Source organism: Balaenoptera acutorostrata, chromosome 13, assembly GCF_949987535.1.
Source record: "Balaenoptera acutorostrata chromosome 13, mBalAcu1.1, whole genome shotgun sequence".
Classification (NCBI taxonomy): Eukaryota; Metazoa; Chordata; class Mammalia; order Artiodactyla; family Balaenopteridae; genus Balaenoptera; species Balaenoptera acutorostrata.
In genome coordinates, this window is record NC_080076.1 from 14592463 (window position 1) to 14606652 (window position 14190).

The 14190-nt window shown below is 42.9% G+C and overlaps 1 protein-coding gene across 2 annotated transcripts in view; it reads right to left on the minus strand.

Annotated features, from left to right (window-relative positions):
- Positions 1–7612: 7612 nt before the first annotated feature.
- Positions 7613–14190, minus strand: part of CDH20 (cadherin 20) — a 200631-nt gene continuing 194053 nt past the window's right edge. For both annotated transcript variants that reach the window (XM_007191997.2, XM_007191998.2), the window contains 2 exons: positions 13253–13504; positions 7613–9152 (listed from right to left, as the gene is read on the minus strand). In XM_007191997.2, the coding sequence (XP_007192059.2) occupies positions 8647–9152; positions 13253–13504 (758 nt within the window). In that variant the 3' untranslated portion in view covers positions 7613–8646. The remainder of the gene's footprint in view (positions 9153–13252; positions 13505–14190) is intronic.

The following is a 14190-nucleotide window of genomic DNA, read 5'->3' on the forward strand; positions in this document are numbered from 1 at the left end:
CATTTCCTTTTCCTTCAAAAGAAGGTGTTTAGTCAGGAGGGAAACAAACCAACTAGGATGATGCTAAAGGATGATCCCTAATCAGGTTATATTTTAATGGAGCCTTAAGATTTACTGATGGACTCAGTGAGGAAGGCACTGAAACGGAAGGAGAAAAAATAAGCTCTAGCCTTCCATTTCAAGAAGTCAAAAATCTGTGCCTTTTTTTTTTTTCTTCAAAATAAAAGGATTGCACTGGAGCAATTGCCACTTTTTCTATTCTACATCTGCAACAAAAGAACAACTTTGAATAATGAACAGCCTACCTTCACAGTAGGAAACTAAGCTACGGAGAGGCTCTCAATCATGTACTTAATAATTAGAAGTATGAGCAGGAACTGACCTTCCAAGATGGATATATTATTATTCACTTTACCTGCTCACTGTCACAGTGGATGCTGTCACCGAGACTGTGACTAAAAACCCTGATCAAGACATCTCTGCCAAGTCCCATAAATAATCTGTTTGCCCATTGTGCCTGAGGTGTACATGGCATATGCTTAGATCCATGTGGGAATCTGGATGTGATAAATGGCTTGGAGTTTACAGAGAATTTGTACCCAGTTTGTAGGTAAGGGACACACTGTAAATATGGCAGTGTGCCAGTGTTCTCCAGAAATAGCCTCCTGCTCCTTTGAGAGGAGATTAACCTGGGTTATGTAAGGTTCCTGATAATGAAGTCCTCTCCAATGACATCTATTTTTAAAAAATCTTCCCATTATAGTGAAATATACATACTTTCCAGAAAGAACATAGGACTGAATTTCAAAAGCATGATCACTCCCTATTTCTCAGATGATGCTTGTCAGCTGTCCTTACCTGGTTTCACTGCCCACTGTGAAGGCCAGTGTTCAGCTCTCTAGGGTTTAAGATGTAGACGGGATATCAGCAATCAGTGGTGAAGGATGTGTGCGGAGCTCCTTACATGTTATAGCTCCCAGAGGAGCCGATGGTATCAACATCTGAGGTGAGTGTTTCACAAATGGCTCTGTGTTCTTTTCTGGTTTTAGGTCTGTGCTTTGCTCATGTTTTCAACATGATCATTAATGTAAAAGCACCTGGCACTGTGCCGGCATACAGTAGGTGCTCAGTAGTCGGCCATGACCTTCCCCTTCCCTTTGCTTCAGCTCAACAGCAGTGACGTCCGCCTGGAGCATGCTGATGAGGCCCTGAGTCCCCTCTTGGGTGTAACTAATATTCATCCTCAGGTAATGCCCTGCATTTAAGAATCTCATCTCACACCAACCATCATATGGCCCAATAGCCACAGTCTTAAGAAGTCATTGGCAAATGTAAAAATTTGAGGTTGATGAAGCCAGTCCTGGAGGTAAACACCGGGGCAGACCATTGGTGCCCCGCCCTCCCCCAGGAGGCTAGTGAAGACTAGCAATTAGGATGAGTGAATTTCGCTGCATATGGGCCTGGCAGGGAAACACAGAGGATTACATCAGTTTCCTGGGGCAGCAGGGGAATATCAAGTACAAGAGACAGAAGGAAACCACGCAGCCTGCTCTTTGAAGGTTAATTCTTTCACTCTGCTGTGCAGCTCTTCACTTGCAGTCATGCCAAGGGTACATATGCTCCGTATTGCGGCCGAGTGGGGGACACCTCTCTGAATGCTGTCCTTTTGCTGTGCTGCCAGAGGACCAATGGGCACTTAGCGCCGTTTTCAGCAGCTCCTGCCTTCTCTGCTTTCTCTGTAACCTCTCTGCACCGCCCACATCAGTGGGGTCATATGAATGGAAGTGTCTCTTCTCAGCCATCTGGTGGTTCATTCTTCCCTCCCCCTTGCCTGCAACTGTGAGAGCTGCTCGCAGGCTGCCAAGTCAGCTGGAGAGTTCTGCTGCTGCCTGAGACCTGCCAGAGAGCAGGGCATCTTCAGGGCCCTCTCCATACACTCCAACCATGTGCAAAGGCTGAGTCGAAATAAAAAAAGATCCTGCAAAACGAACACACTAATTAGTTAATTAATTAATAAGCAACCTGGTGTGTGGATGTGTTGTAGATCCAGCCAAAGTGACAAGGACATGTACAGGGTTCATACTGAGTTATTTTTTATGTTAAAATAGATCTTAAAAAATGTATTATATAAGGCTTCTATTGGTTTCCTAGGGCAGCCAGAACAAATTATCACAAATTGGGTGGTTTAAAACAACAGAAAGGTATTCTCTCACACTTCTGGAGGCTAGAAGTCTGAACTCAAAGTGTGGGCAGGGTTGGTACCTTCTGGAGGGAGAATTTGTCCCATGCCTCTCCCTAACTTTTGGTGGTCGCTGACAATCCTTAATACTCCTTGGCTCGTAGATGCATCTCTTCGATTGTCTGCCTCAGTTGTCACATGGCATTCTCCACTCTGTGTCTCTGCTTCTGTGTCTAAATTTCTCTCTTCTTATAAAGACACCAATCATGGGTCCAGTATGACCTCAAGTCCATTTGATTATATCTGTAAACAAAGATCCTATTTCCAAATAAGGTCACATTCACAGGTACTGGGGGTTAGGACCTGAACATATCTTTGTGGCAGACACAATTCAACTCACAACAAAGGCAATGCAGTAAAAAAATTGACAGCCTTTTTCACTAAATGGTTCTAGAACAATTGGATATCCATATGCCAAAAGGGAAAAGAAAAACAGAGCTTCAGTTCATACCTAAAAATCTACAAAGATAAATCCCAAATGAATTATAGACCTAATGTAAAACCTAAAACCACAAAAGTTCTAGAAAAAAAACATGGAAGAAAACATTTGTGACCTTGGGTAGGCAAAGATTTTTTTAGAAATGACACTGAAAGCACAATCTACAAGAGAACAAATTGATGAATTGGGATTTCATCAAAATAAAAAAACTCCTGCCCTTCAAAAGACATTGTTAAGGGAATGAAAAGACAAGCCACAGACTGGAATAAAAATCTTTACAAAGTCTGTACCTGATAAAGACTCATATCCAGGAAATAAAAAGAAATCTCAAAACTCAACAATAATGAAGCAATTAAAAATGGGCAAATACCTCTGGGTACTCCACCAAAGAAGATATGTGGATAGCAAATAAGCATGTGAAAAGATGCTCAGCATTATTAGTCATTAGGATATTACAAACTAAAACCACAGCGAGATACTACAACATTCCTATTACAATGACAAAAATGAAAAAAAACCAGCCCATACCAAGTATTGGTGAAGGTGAAGAGGAAATGGAACCCTCATATACTGCCGGTGGGAATTTGAAATGGTAAAAAGACTTTGGAAAATAGTTTGGCAGTTTAAGAAAACCAAAACAAGAACTGAAAACATATACCTACCATATGACTCCAGCCATTCCACTCCTAAGCATTTATCCAAGGGAAAAGAAAATATATGTCCATACAAAGACTCACATGCAAGTGTTCTTAGCAGCCTAACTTGTAACAGCCAAAAGCTGCAAACAATCAAAATGTCCATCAACATATGAATTGTTATGGACTGAATTGTGTCCCCCTCCATGCCCCAAATTCATATGCTGAAGCCCTAACCTCTAATGTGACTATATTTGGAGTAAGGAAGTAATTAACTAAGGTTAAATGAGGTTACATGGCTGGGGCACTAATCTGATATGATTAGTGTCCTTATAAGAACAGACACCAGAGAGCTCACTTGCTCCTGCCACCATGTGAGGATACAATGAGAAAGTGGCCATTTGAAAACCAGGAAGCGAGTCCTCACTGGAATCTGACCATACTGGTATCCTGATCTTGGGCTTCCAGCTTCCAGAACTAAGAGAAAATAAATTTCTGTTATTTAAGCCGCCCAATTTATGGTATTTTATTTTGGCAGCATGAACAAACTAATACATGAATGAATAAACAAATTGTGGTTTATCTACACAATGGAATACTGCTTATCAACAAAAAGCAATGAACTGTTGATATACACAGTGGCATGTATGATACTCAAACTAATAATGCTGAGTGAAAGAAGCCAGACCCCCTCCCCCCATCCTCCACACACACAAAAGAGTACACTCTGTATGATTACATTTATATAAAACTCTAGAAAATGTAAACAAATCTACAGTGATAGAAGGCACATTGGTGGTTGCTTGCAGTTGGGGGAGGTGGTTGGCAGGGATGGGAGAGAGGTATTACAGTAGGGTATGAGAAAACTCTTGAGGGTAACAGATATATTTACTATCTTGATTGGGGTGATGGCTTCATGGGTGTATACATATGTCAAAACATTAAATAATATGCTTTACCTGCAGTTTATTGTGTATTAATTATACTTCAATAAAAATATATTGTGTGCCTTTTGTATATCAGATATTCTGCTAAGTATTCTCATGAAATATTCATTTATTTCTGAAAGTACTGCATGGTAGGGATAAAACTGAATTTTGGAGAATAACATACCTATAAACAAGAATGTATTCTATAGAGAGGAGGGGGAATGGAAGAAAGAAAAGAAATGGTGAATGGAATCCAAAGTGATTCCTGGAATAGAGGAAGGAGGCAGAGTAGAAAAAAGGGAAAGACAATATAGCTGATTGGGGACTTCCCTGGTGGCTCAGTGGTTAAGAATCTGCCTGCCAATGCAGGGGACACGGGTTCGAGCCCTGGTCCGGGAAGATCCCACATGCCGCAGAACAACTAAGCCCGTGCGCGACAACTACTGAGCCTGCGCTCTAGAGCCCACGAGCCATAACTACTGAAGCCTGTGTGCCTAGAGCCCATGCTCTGCAACAAGAGAAGCCACCACAGTGAGAAGCCCGCGCACCGCAATGAAGAGCAGCCCCCACTTGCCGCAACTAGAGAAAGCCTGCGTGCAACAATGAAGACCCAAAGCAGCCAAAACAAAACAAAACAAAAAACAGAAAAATTAAAAAAAGATTGTCGTTTTACACCACTAAGTTTAGTGTCTTTTTATGCAGCAATGGTGGTAAAACAGTTGATATGAAGAAGGGGAAGAAGTGGAAATAATAAAAGAAAAGCTACTATCCAAACTTCCTGAAAAATAAGAAAAGACTCATAGGTAGTTTTACTAGCTTTTGGAAGTGTGTCCTCTCAGAGAAGTGGTCTAAGGTTTTCTGGGATGGAAAGTAGCCCTTGTCATCATGGGTACCAGGAAGGTGGCCTCAGTGGCTAAAATGTTGGAGTGGAAGAAACACCCTCGTCATCAGTCATCTGGAATCCTTACAAACCAAGAGTATGAACAAACACATGGGGTAGGATATGCCAGCTTCCCATCCCAGGAGAAAAGATTTAGGAAAAATTGTGTTTTTGGTTGATGTTGTAGTTAATTACACATACTATAAATTAGTACTCACAATTTTTGCACAACATAAATCACAAGAGACAGATATGTCTCATTAGTAGATCATTTTAAAAAGAAGGTTCCTTGATCTAATTTTGTCCATTCCCTGTACCAGAACCTTGACCCTCAGGATCAAGCAGAAGCCTCCCAAATCCAGGTATTTACACATAAAAATATCTTGAAAGTTCTTTATTATGAAGATGACAAATGGATTTGAGAATGAGTCCATCTGCGAAAAGAACTGCTTGTAAAGTGTATCCTGTGCTCATGTATTTCCAGCGTTAGAAAGGAAATACTGGGAATTCTGACATCAAGGTTTAGCTCTCGATCACTAGTAAACTAGTAACAATGCATAGTCAATGTGCCTGTACTGATTTTGGCTTGTTTGAATTTGTTTTCAGGATTTATAGATTCTTTCTTGTGCAAACTACTCCCTTCTTTGCCTTTGCTATCTGCCATGTTGGGATATTCTGCTTTTATGATTTAGAAAATTCATTGCTAATCTTTATCTTTGCATGTGTTCTTGTTCAGAATACAGTTCCAGACAGAGTATTATCAATTGATTTCCACAGATGTTCCTTTTCCCTCTAACATATAAATTAAAGGCTAGCTGCTTTACCTGTTTACAAATAAATGGCTGGATAATTTTACAGCTCTCTTTTTTAACCTGATCACACTGCATTCTGTCTGGTGGTAATGATGTTTTATTTTCAGATGAACCAGCATTTGTGGCGGTGGAAAGGGAATTCTAAAACTCATTTGGAGGGAAGAGTCTCTATTAGCTTAGAGTGTGAGTTGAAATGGATCTCCTATTCAGTGCTTCTCTCACACTTCCTGTGTCACACCATTAAACATCTTCCCAGGGACCAGAAGCTCCAGGAGATTCTGCTTAATCACTTCATGCCCAGTATCATGGGGGACCACATTTGCAGGATGTGGGGCATGATAATCCCCTGTGGTTAGGATAACAGCTGTTCCCAGTTTTTAAAACAAGCAACACAGAGTGAGCTAGTCAAAAAATTATCCTCAGGGTTAGTGACAGAAAAGAAGAATGTTATAATGGTTAATTTGCCCACATTCACATAACTGGTATGTTGTAAAGCCTAGTTTGGACTCAAGTTCACGTTTTTCTTTGCTAAGTTTATTTATTTTTACATCACACCTTACCCTCAAAGAGCATGTGTGAGAGCTGCCTTTCATGGAGGAAAGGGTTAGTATGCTGAAGGTTGAAGATGAGAACTTGCCTGGCTGTTAGTGTACCACGTAATAAAGCGTGAAGCACATCCTGCTGGTTCCCAGACATCCATTAGCCTTCTCACATATTTCTGCCAAACTCTCCTTTTTACCGGAAAAGAGATTCACAATACTATTCTACTGATGGGGTAGGCCCCAATGCAATCTAATCTTTCTATATTTGAGAAAGCGTGACCATATGCCAAAGGTTCTCAAAGTGTGGTCCCTGGACCAGCAGCATCAGCGTCACCCAGGAACCTGTTAGAAATGCAAATTGCCCCAGATCAACTGAAGTAGAAACTTTGTGGGTAAAGGCCCAACAAGCTATAGCTTAACAAGTGATTCTGTTCCAAGTGATTCTGACACACATTAAAATTTGAGAACCTTTAACCAAGACACTCAGAAAACTATTTTGTTCACAATTTGTTCCCAATGGTGAGGATAACTGTGTAAAATATCCTTTAATAATACGATGTCAAAGAAAGAGATCCCTTCCATCATGTACCCATTAAGCACTTATTAAGTACCCACTCTTAGCTACTGTGGGGAAAGGAAACATGAATAAAATATGGCCCCAGTGTTCTGTGAGCTCATCCAATATTGACAAGATGTACATATTTGTACATATTTTTGGTACATATTTGATTTGCCAACAGAACAGAGATGAAAGTAGCACAGTGGCCTGCTTCATTGGTGGCTGTGTGCAATACACTCTCACAAAACAAAAAAAAATATCGGCTAAACTCACTATTGTATTGCTGATGTTATCAAACCATCCTTTGCTCTTTTAAGGGATGGGGAAATGAAGAATATTTATGAAAAGCTTTACAGCTTTACAGTTTAAACCATACGTTCATCTGATCAGTGACCGAAATAGAATGCACAGCCTCATACTTCTGTGCTGTTGTCTTTGTTTGATGAATGAGCCCCAGCCCCAAGAACCTGAGACTAGGTCAGGATCACAAAACCATCTCTTACCTGCTCAGCAATTAAACACATGTGCAATAGACTTTCCCTTCTATTTAACTTTTATTAAAAGAGGTGCTAAGGTACTGAGATGCAGTACATCATATTTATTACCAAAATTATTAACAAATATACAAAACTTATATATGTAATTTTCTTACATCCATTTATTCTCTATAATACTGATTTGTGTTCAAGTAGGTTATCTACAGTATGTAAACATCCCTTGAATTGACCTCACACAGATTAGGAAAGCCCTCTAACCCATGCTTTTATCAGATACTTCTTTTTATTTGGCTTTCATTTGTAGAATCTAATCTTCACATTTGGCACATGGAAGAGACGTCTACAGTGCAAAAGAGGCAGATTTTCTGGTTTCCTTCTGAATAATTTTGCAGGGGCACAGTTAAAGAGCACTCTAACTCCATGGAGGTGGATTTGTTGTAATGCCAACAACTCTTGGTTCAGCCATTAAACTTGAGCTTAAAGTCAATGCCTCTTCCTTCTCCCACCCCCCTGCCCACCCCCCATGCAAGGTCAATTAGGCCTTAACCTTGTTTTAAAAGGATTAAAAGAAATTGCATCCATTCCAGAACAAGTAGGTTAATTTCACCGAGGAATAATTTTTCAGTGTTCTTTTATGGGGGTTTGTGCAGTGTGATGAGCCAGCAAAACTTTTAAGTGGCGAATAAACATGATTAAAAATAAAACAAAACAAAAAACGGATAGGAGAGTAGAACTTTCTATTTGCTTTCAACTGCCACCTCTGCACTGAAAAGCACAGCCTCTCTGAGGTGGCAAAATGACCAAGTGAACAGCGGAGAAAAGTCAAGCCCGCCATACTTAACCGTGGAATCCACACCTTTGAATACAGTATCACAAAAATTAAAAAAGAAGAAAAGGTCATTGGAGATTCTGCCCCCCTCTTCCTGTGTTTCCTTTTGATTATTTAACTTAATCTAACCAAGTAAAGCTGACCCAGAGAGAGCTCCGCTCGCCCGCTCCCCCCGCAACCTCACTCTCCAGCACAGTCTTGCTCTTGCGGTTGGCGGCGCCTCTTCCGCGAAGCCTCCGCCCCAGAACGGCCGGGTTTGGCCGCACGCCGGCCTCCCGGCTTCCGTCACCACAGGGGCGTGGGCCCCTCCGACGCCCCGTAGAGCTCCGCCAGCTTCCGGAAGCGGGGCCCCCAGTCCGTCAGGAAGTCGAAGCTCTGCTCCGAGTCTGAAGCGGCCGACTGCAGGGAGCTCAGAGACCCGGCGACCGAGCCGTCCCCCTCGAACATGTACGTCTGCAGGGAGTCGAAGGGCGCGGCCCACAGGTCCATGTCGGCCTCGTAGAGTTTGGCCAGGACGTAGCTGTGGACGGTGCTGTTGACGGCGCACGTCTGAGGCACGTAGCGGGAGAGGCTCTCGATCTCAGGCAGCATGTCCTGCCGCGTCTTGGAGGTGCCGCCCGCCTGCGCCTCCCGGGGGTTCCACATGGCCGCGATGTCGAAGGCCTCGGTGTCCTCCTCACCGCCGCCCTCGTCGTCGTAGCGGACGATGTTCTCGTGGATGTTCTCCTCGTCGTCGATGATGTACGGCTGCTTCCGGTGCCTCCGCATGGACAGGATGAGCAGCACCAGCACTGCCGGAAACACAGAGGACCGGGTGTTGGCGGAAGAGCCCCGGCCGTGTGGGCCGAGACCAGAGCTCTTGAGTAGCACAGGTAGGGGAAGGGCTGTCTGGGTGGGGAGCGCAGGCGCAGTGTTTGGCTATGTGACCTCACAGGGTCTACCCTGTTCTCACTCTTCCTGCACTGCTGGATGGAGAGTCTGTGGGCGAGTGAACCCTACGTGACATGTTTCCACGTGGTTTAAGTAGAAGTTGCATGTAGAGGCTCTGCACACACCTTATCGCTTTGAAATGTGTGTGCGTTTGTACACCCAGCCACCCAGTGTAACATCTCATTAACAAAGCACGAAGCCCTGTGGCCCGCCGTGGAGTATATGCTAAGGATCAGATCATGTTTTCTGAGTACGTAAGGACGAATACGTGTTTCTCTATTATAATGTGAAAACCTTACTCTATAGGTGGAATCCTGCATTTTTACATTAGCCTCTCAAGAGGATCCTACTTTGTAAATATACAGTGGACCCTAGAACAACATGGGTTTGAATTACTGGGGTCCACTTAGCTGTGGATTTTTAAAAATAAATACATACTGCACTACTACTGCAGTTGGTTGCTGCAAAGGCTGAACCGTGGATACTGAGGGCCGACTATAAGTTATACATGACTTCAGGGCAGGTCTGGGCCCCTAACCCCACCCCACCATTGTTCAAGGGTCAGTTGTGATCATATATTAATTCATATGAGTATAGACACGTGTTAAATATGAGCCAAAGTCTTAGTCTTTTTATGTTTTCTCCAAAAAATAAGAGAGCATAAATGACCGTCTTTGTCCAGTTTACTCAGAGTCCTCAGAAAAGCCTTCCATTAGAGAGATGGTTGTGACTTTCTAGATCTAAGGATGTTCATGGAAGAGAGGGAATGAGCAGTGACATTTTATATAATTCATCATGTTATCAAAGACGCACCACACTGTTAGATGTGCCCTTGCAGGTTTGGATGAAATTTTATCCCAACATAACGGTTTTTTTTTTTTCCCCGCAGGATGTGTTCGCTGGGGTTTAAAGGAGAGATGGTGGTAATCCCATTGAACCGTTTATCTCTGTGAGTAAAAATGTTTTCCAGGAAGTGTGTTGAGGTTTTGGCTGTAGAACTGCTATTGATTTTTTTTTTTTCTAGCATGCTTTGTTACAGCTGGTGAACAGTGACAGCTTGACAACACTGCAAAATAAGAGCCCAGTTTATCCAAGGGGTGGGGGGGAATGGAGTACAGTCATATGCCCAGTAAGATTATGGACTGACTTAAAAAAATAACAACAATGGTTTTTTAAACTTGAATGTGGAATGTGCTTTTTGTAAATTGCAGTTAATGATGTTAATACATGATATTTTCCTGAATAGCTTGGGTGACAAAATGCACACACAGGAAACAGTTATATACTCTTGTATTTTATCTCTGTGCAAAAATGTAACTCATAGACTAGAGGACTGTGGGATTTCAGAGAAATGGACTAATAGGACTTTAAGGAAGTGGGGGCTTGAACTGGGCATTGGAGGTTGGGGTGTGATTTGGATGGATGCAGGGTGGAGAAATGGGATTCTGAGTGAACTTGCTGTGTTTGAGGGATTCAGTAAGGAGTTACTAAACTCAAATATGTTTTAGACATTATCTGAAGCAAAATGGAAACAAAGTAGAATATGACAGGATTTCTGTTTTTACAGGCGTGCAATCTAAGGAGATAATAGACATTAATGATTAATATGAAACTGGTGATAGGACTATCATAGAGCTGCAAGAGTTTTGCAGAGAATAGAGAAGCGGGGCCAGTTAATTCTTCCTGGGGACCTGGGAAAACCTCCACACAGGTGACACTGGAGTGCTAGGTGTGGTATTTCAGAAAATGCTGGGAAGCAAGATTAGAAAAGTCTTTGTACTGGAAAGAATTCTGATGATATAGAATTAGGCAGTTTATAGAAATCTGAAAAAAATAAAATTGCTACGTAACTTATTTTTAGGTAATTTATTTAAATAACAAGTATTATATAACCCCCTGAAAATCAAATTTTGGGAAAATGATCCTATTCAGCTGAAGGGCTTCCCTGACAGAAGAGAGTCAGTTCTAGGGATGTTTATTCTTTAGGATCTATAGGCACAGTGCATAGGGCCTATGAGATTTTCTAGGAACTAGATACATATTTGAAACATGGAAAAAATCCATAGTCAAAATTAATGTGTTAATATAATTATCCACAAAATGTAGTATTTCTTTGACAAATCAACTGCAGTTCAGTCTTACTCAGTTTTATGAATTATATTTAATGTGGGATGTACGCTCTTAGAAGTGCAAGTGCCTAAAACTCTGAGGATTTTATGACAGCTTTGCTTGGTTTAGGTCCTGAAAACTGTCTGTTTATTCTGCGCAATTCCAAAGGCAAGACATAATGGGTTTGGGAGGCACAAAATAAATCGCCCCTTGCACACCACTTCTAACTTGAGAGCCTCTTTGTGCCAGCCCCTTTAAATCAGTCCCCCTGAAATGGTGGCTTCTTTTACTGTTTGTGGGCTAGGGTGAACTTATAATGTAGACATTTTCCTAAGATAGAAGTAAGGACAGCCAGACTGGAAATTTCTCATAGGAGCAAGTTTCTTCAAAGGCCTCTTGCAGGTTGTCCTGTTATGCACTCAAGGGCTCCCAGTGCCACCTTATGGACACTCAGGGAATTGCAGGAGGGTTTTATTTGTCAGTACAGAAGGGGACCAGAAGCCATAACAATCCTCTTTGATCCAGGGATCCAAGGACTTTGAAAGGTTACTTCTTTATACTGCTTTTCCCTTCATGTAGCACTGACCTACATGAAGCATATTCCACAGACCTACTAGAAATTCAATCAAGCAACTGACATTTTAGTTAGACCTTTCTTTGGTCTGACTCAGTCTGTTGGTTTGGAGGTAAACCTGGGATCAGGGCTTAAATTCTAATTTTAATCCTCAGTGCTTTACTCTTTTCCCTTACCAGAATTTTTTCCATATTGAATAATATTACTATCTACTAAGTCTGCTTTTCTCTAAGCAAAATAAGTATGCTGTGAATTATTTCAGTCAGAAGAGTTGGGAGATATGTACAGATATTTTTTTGGTTTCAGGAATTGGTTTAGATGTGTTTGTTTTGAGTGTGGATTTTGAGGATAATAGCATGAATGGCCTTGGTACAAGGGAGTAGGGAGCTGCTTTGCAGTATGACTTTAGATGAAGAAGAAAGGATCCCCTATCCCAGTAGTGCTCTCCCACTGGCCTGTCATCACATCTTTATTTCACCAGTAGAGGCAAACTGGCCCTGGTTAGAGGCCACGGTACCCAGGGAGGGGGGGTGCTAACGCCCCCAAACAGCTTACCCTCCCAGATATCCATGTGGTTCACTCTGCCCCTTTTTTCAGATCTCTGCTCAGAGGTCGTCGTATCAGTGAGGTCCTCCCCGACCACCCTAGTTAAAATGGCACCCACCCCTGTCTCCTGTCCTCTCAGGACTCCCTCTCCCTCTTCCCTTCTCTGTAACACTTACCACCTCCTGAATCTGGGGATGAACATTTGGGAGAAAGGCCGTACTGCTCAGATACAGGGATGCGCAATGCGGGGCCTGCCTGTGTTTCAGCCCTGGCTCTGCCACTGAGATTTGGCCTTGGGCCCGTCACTACCTCTTTGTGATTTAGCTACTACTTACCTGAAATGAGGGGGTTAGAAGAGGTGATCATCATATCCTGTCCAAAATTATTATATAGGTTCTATGATGTCAAAATGAACTTGCTTTATTTTGAAGTAAGCTCTGTGAAGGCTGGGGCATTTCTGTCTTATTAATCCCAGCACCTAGAACGGCAGCCTGGCCTACAGTAGATGCTTGATAAATATATGTGCTTTGATTTGGCCACAGAGGCCATGAGTTCCTTGAAGGAAGGGACTGTCTCCAAGTTCTTCACTTTTTCCCAGCCTTACTCTCCCACCTTTTCAATAAGCACAGTGTGGAAAACCAGTTCTGGCCAGCTGTGTCAGGGTGATAACGGAATGGTATCTAGGTAAGCACTGGCAGGACCCCACAGAATGGAGAGGAGCCACTTACTCACCTAAGAGGACAAAGATGCAGGCCAGGATGGCGATGAGGGCGCCGCGGCTCAGCCTGACTGGGAGCATGTAGGCCTCGGGGCTGCAGGACAGGACGTGGCCGTCGTCGTCACAGCTGCACACCTGGACAGTCAGCGTGCCCGTGCTGCTCAGCACCGGCTGCCCATTGTCCGATATCAGGATGGGCAGGTAAAAGACACTCTGCTCCTGCTGCCGGAAGCCAGACCTCCTAGTTAGAATCCGGGCAGTGTTATCTGAAGAAGACAGGGGTTCCAGGATCGAAAAAGGAGAGGGAAGAGGAAAACGAAAGAACCAACAAGAGAATTAATTTTTTGGATTGAGGAAAGCAAGGGGGCAGGAACTGGGTGGGGAAGGAGAGAGAAGGGACAGCATGCCCTGGAGGCGGTTAGCTACAGCCGCTGTTGGGTTTGTTGGGATCAGCAGTTGGATTCAGAAACCAAGATTTTTGCTTGCTTCTAGGGAAAACCCTGAGGCCTAGGAGAGAGACCTTTTTTGAGAGTCTGTCTTACCCTTTGTGACAAAGTGCCCAGGGCGAACTGTCAGACTTCAGATCTAACTGAAATGTCCCTGGGGGAACTTGACAGAAATGAACAGTCACTGGCGACTTGTGGTCCCTGTTTGTTCTAGCTCAGCAGCTTTCCAAGGCCCCGTGCTGCTTTGTGCCCCCAGGAAAAGAATGCTGAGGAGCCCACGTGGCTGTGGCACATTGCTTATTTTTGCCACTTTGGCTGGAGTTCAAGTCTTCTGCTGTTTTCTTTTATGCCTTTGAAATGCAGTCACCAGCTCCTGTGCTTTCTGATGAACCTACTCGTTTAGCAGAAGCTTATTTGAAATCCCCTAATCATATGACACACCCTGTTATTTCCCGCTAATTGGTGGTCTAAGTTTAAGCAATTAATATGAATTTGGTGAAAATTCA